Source organism: Oxyura jamaicensis, chromosome 31, assembly GCF_011077185.1.
Source record: "Oxyura jamaicensis isolate SHBP4307 breed ruddy duck chromosome 31, BPBGC_Ojam_1.0, whole genome shotgun sequence".
Lineage (NCBI taxonomy): Eukaryota > Metazoa > Chordata > Aves > Anseriformes > Anatidae > Oxyura > Oxyura jamaicensis.
The window spans coordinates 262,674-267,243 of record NC_048922.1 but is presented as its reverse complement, the minus strand read 5'-3'; the positions used below and the strand labels follow the sequence as shown (position 1 = coordinate 267,243).

General features: G+C 48.0%; 1 protein-coding gene across 1 annotated transcript in view; it reads right to left on the bottom strand.

The window, feature by feature from the left end:
• Window positions 1-1,307: 1,307 nt before the first annotated feature.
• LOC118155490 (soluble scavenger receptor cysteine-rich domain-containing protein SSC5D-like) overlaps window positions 1,308-4,570 on the bottom strand; it is a 6,998-nt gene continuing 3,735 nt past the window's right edge. Inside the window, exons 4-7 of the mRNA XM_035308790.1 lie at window positions 4,156-4,485; window positions 3,468-3,797; window positions 2,534-2,863; window positions 1,308-1,605 (exon numbers count right to left, since the gene is read on the bottom strand). Coding sequence (XP_035164681.1) covers window positions 1,571-1,605; window positions 2,534-2,863; window positions 3,468-3,797; window positions 4,156-4,485 — 1,025 coding nt within the window. The 3' untranslated portion in view covers window positions 1,308-1,570. The remainder of the gene's footprint in view (window positions 1,606-2,533; window positions 2,864-3,467; window positions 3,798-4,155; window positions 4,486-4,570) is intronic.

Below are 4,570 nucleotides of genomic sequence, written 5' to 3'. Positions count from 1 at the left end.
TCCATGAAAGATTTCTTGTGGTGATTGTAGAATACATCCAGCTTTTGCTGTATTGGCTCAAACAGCTTGAGGTTTCCTTGGGTAGACAGCACCCGCCCCCAGAAGATGTTTAGCTACTGTCATGAAATCCTCATGCAACCTTCCTTCTGATAAGTAAAACAGATTGTACCTTGTGGCCCCTCTCTGTGACATTTCCACCAAGCCTTGAACCACTTCTGTGCTACTTCTCACTTTTCATCTAAATATATATATATATATATGTAGGCATGTGACCTGAACTCCATGTTTCTCTGAGTCTGTCTGATGTTCTGTGTCACAGTGAGATCGCCACCAGCTTCACCTCATTTCTGCTCTCCTTGGAGCCACACTGAACCAGGCACTTCCCAAAAAGCAGATGATCCAAGCTCCTTTAGACTTGCTTGGGGAGGGGATGAACTGTTCCATGAGGAGGAGGGGGGAATGGAGACAGTGTTGTGTTGTAACCTGGCTCAGCATCACGCAACTGTTCACTCACTCCCCCACATAAAAAGGAGCTTTTTTTTTTTTTTTTTTTTTTTTTTTTTCCATCCAACTTTCACAGCTCTTTGTGCACTCCCAGCCTCCTCACCAGCAGGGCACCACGAGAATCTGAAAAGTCCTTGACTGTCCAACCACTGCTCAGCAACAGCTAAAACATTGGTGTGTTATCAACATTATTTTCATCTTAAATCCAAAACACCATACCAGCCACTATGAAGGAAATTAACACTATTCCAAACATAACTGGGATATACGGTCCTCTCTCCTGTCCATAACAACAGCTTGAGTTGGATGACCAACTTGGAGACACCCAGTGCAAATACTGAGATGAAGACTGGGGACAAAGCACTCATGTACTGACGGGCACAAAGCACACTGTTTTTTGGAGAGCAATAAATCACACACACATACACAATAATATGTTAGAGCCTAAGTCTTGATTGGACATCCCCAGAATGTGCCAGCTTTGGCCTTTAGGAAGAGTGAGAGAGGAAAAAGAGTGAGTCCTCCTCTATGGGGTCTGTTTCCTTGGTCCCCTCTAAGGAGGGGCAGACAAACCTACAAAACTAAACTTGTGCTGCTCAATGTCCAATACCCTTTCCAAGGTGTTTATGGTTGTCCTTCTTACCAGTCCAAATCCCAATGAAAACAAATGCTTCTCAGCAGAGATCTTAGAAATACTTCCATAAACTTGGTATAAATATTCATCATGTAGGACAAACAGCTTCTTGCCAGATACATTCTCAGGTAGCAGAGGTCCATAAGCAATTCATGAGACAGACAGAATATCATTTTTAGGGGAAATTTATTGATACTTTTTGATGTTTACTTTTCAGTGGAAAAATGTGTTAAGATGTGTTTTCTATCAATGTAGTTACAAACAAACTTGTAGATCATTCAACAGATGAGAGAATGGTTTTGCCACACCCTGAATTCTGTCAAGGCACACTGATGGTTCCATAGGATCCCTACCATTCTCTTTCTCAGCTGAATCTTGCTGGCCCTTCTCCTGTGGCAAGGTGAGCACGGTCTGGTGGGGCCAGCATGGCACTCATGATGTTTCCAGTTCCTCCAGATTCTTGTCAACTGCAGAGAAAGGGAAGAGGGTAAAATGAAATCTGCTCTCAGGAATTCTTCTGTGCCAAAATTTTCACCCAGAAGTGATATGGATTCTGCCCTAGAAGAAGGTCTGCATGTTAGGTTATACTTACATATTTTGGTCTATTAACAAAGAATACTGTGGACATCAGAGCCTTGGACAGGCCCATCTGGAAGCCGGGATATGGCTGCATGAAGACCAGGCTCTCACCCTGATGCAAAATGCACTGCTTGGTCCAGAGGACTGCAAGATGTAGTCCTGACAGAACAACTTTGTGCAACCCCCAGATGAAAGCCTGCAGGTCTGCCAAGACCCTACAGCCCTTTTCCTCCATAACAAAACCAACCCAAAACCCCCAAGGATTCCTTCCTTCACCTATGTAGGGCCTGTCCAAGCTTCTCTCCCAGGAAACAGAGCACGAGAAGTAAGGAGTTAAGCTCACAGAGGTTTCAGAGTTCAACTTAGATATTTCTTGAGTACAGATGATAGAGAGAGAGGTGTCTCTCCCCAGACATGGTTCCAGCTGTCCTCCTCCTGCCTTCCACAGATGTTTGTCATTACCTCCTATTCCAAAAACTGTTCTACCTCCCCTTTTGCTGCCCATTAGGAACCTTGCCCTATAGAAACTCCCTTGTGAGCAACTCTCCATCAGAACCCATCCCATAGTCTGACTGTCACTGGTGTGTTTGTCTGTGCCCTGCTGATGACATCTGACCCACCACATCCACCCTAATCAGATGTTCCATATTCCTTAGGGCTCCCTGCTTCACTCATTTCCCTGCCTCCAACAGCATCTTACTAAGAGCAAGATTGTGATTTCCATTTTGTCCCATCCAGTCCAGCCTGCTGGTTTTACCAGAACTGCTTGACCCTGTCCCCACGTCAATTCAGGTGTCACAGTAACGGGTGGCTTACCTGCACAGACAACATCAGCATCCTCTCCATGATAGCAGTCGTTTTCACCCCACGGCCTGGCCTGACAGTCAAAGATGCTTTCTTCTGTCCCCTTGCAGTTCACATCGTCCAGCCAGATGACGTCCGACCCTCGGCCGTAGCGGGCACCTCCCAGGGCTGACAGTGGTGACCCACAGCCCACCTGCTTGCACACCACCTTGGCATCCTCCATGTCCCACTGGTCATCACACACGCTGCCCCACCGATTCTCATGGAGTACCTCAACTCTTCCAGCACACTTGTTTGGGCCATCCACGAGCCGGACTGGCCCTGTCTCAGGAACATCTACCTCTGCACAAATGCCAAAAATAAATATATGTTAAGGGAGCATCCTATGTGCCCCATCACCTGTGGAAAGTATGCCTGCTCAACAGGGGCTCAGGTGCCCCCAAGCACAATGAAGACATGCCATCAGCGTCCTTCTAATGACACCTGGGCTTTTCTGGGGTGGGAAGGAAGGAAAGAAAAAAAAAATAGTAACCAACAAAAAGAGAAAAGAGGCTGTAGAAAAAGGGCAGGAGGAAGTTTTCCTAGTCTTCATGGAAAGCTTCAGGCTCTACTGGGTATCTGGTTCAAGGACTCTGTTGATCATAACCACCCTGCAGGACAGAGGTGGGACAAGGGATCACAGCGTAGGAGAGGATTTAATGCTACCCTGGCACAGCTACATCCATGTATCACCACTGGGTGACCACTGCTCTGCATCACAGGGCTGGCACCCAGTGATGGGATGAGTTTCTCAGCTGTGTCCCTCTGTTTCCACTAGGAAACATACACAGAGCTGCACTGCCCCTTTCACAGGGACTTGGGATGAAACCTGATTCAGGTTTATGTATGGTGGGATCTGCTCATCCTACTGCCCAGCACATGTAGGGATGGGCTCAGAGGTAGTTACCTGAGCACACCACACTGGCATCTTCCACGTGGTTGCAGATGTTCTCTCCCCATGGCTTGGTTTCACATTCAGTGAGAGACGCTTCTGTTCCTGTGCAGTTCACATCAGTCAGCCAGATCTGGCCCTTTCCTTCTCCATATTTTGACTCTGGGAGGGCTGATAGTGCTGTCCCACAGCCCAGCTGCTTGCATACAACCTTTGCTTCCCTTAAATCCCAGCCGTCGTCACACACAGTCCCCCAGACATTGTTGTGAAGAACCTCAACTCTCCCAGTGCAGCGGTTTGGGCCTCCCACCAGGCGGACAGTGGTGGAGATGGTAATCCCTGATTCTGCAGAGACATCCAGAGAGGGTATGCTCAGGAAGGAAGAAGGCTGTTCACTGATACCTTGGTAGCCCCCCCTGAATAACCTCTCCCTCCCACGCTCATGGAAATGGTCCGTGGTCTTGTTCATGATCTTAACCTCAAGCCTGAACTGGAGAAAAATGACCACAGGACACCCCAGTGAGCAGACAGGAGAAAACCTTCCAGACTGAATCCCTCTTCTACGGTGTAAGGGCCCAGCGACACCAACACAGTAGGTGAGTGTTTTGTGTTAAGTCCTAGTTCCTGTCCATGACTGTATCCACATTTATTGTGAGTGCACCCCAACACATAGCTGGCAAAAGGGGGAGGATGCAAGCATTACCTGAACAGATTGCACTGGCATCTTCCCCGTGGTAACAGTTGTGATCCCCCCATGGCCTCGCCTGGCATTCAGAGAGATCAGCTTCTACCCCCGTGCAGTTCACATCATCCAGCCAGATGGTGTCAAAGCCTCGTCCAAATTTGGCTCCAATGGGCGCAAGCAGTGCATCCCCACAACCCAGCTGTTTGCACACAACTTGGGCATCTTTCATGTCCCACTCATCATGGCACACGCTGCCCCACTGCTCTTCATGAAGCACCTCAACTCTCCCAGCACATCGGTCTGGGCCTCCCACCAGACGGACAGGTCCTGGCTCAGGTATGTCAGTTCCTAAAAATCAACAAAGAAAGAGAGAAAGAAAGGGAGAAAGAAAGAGAGAGAAAGAGAGAGAGAGAGAGAGAGAGAAAGAAAGAAA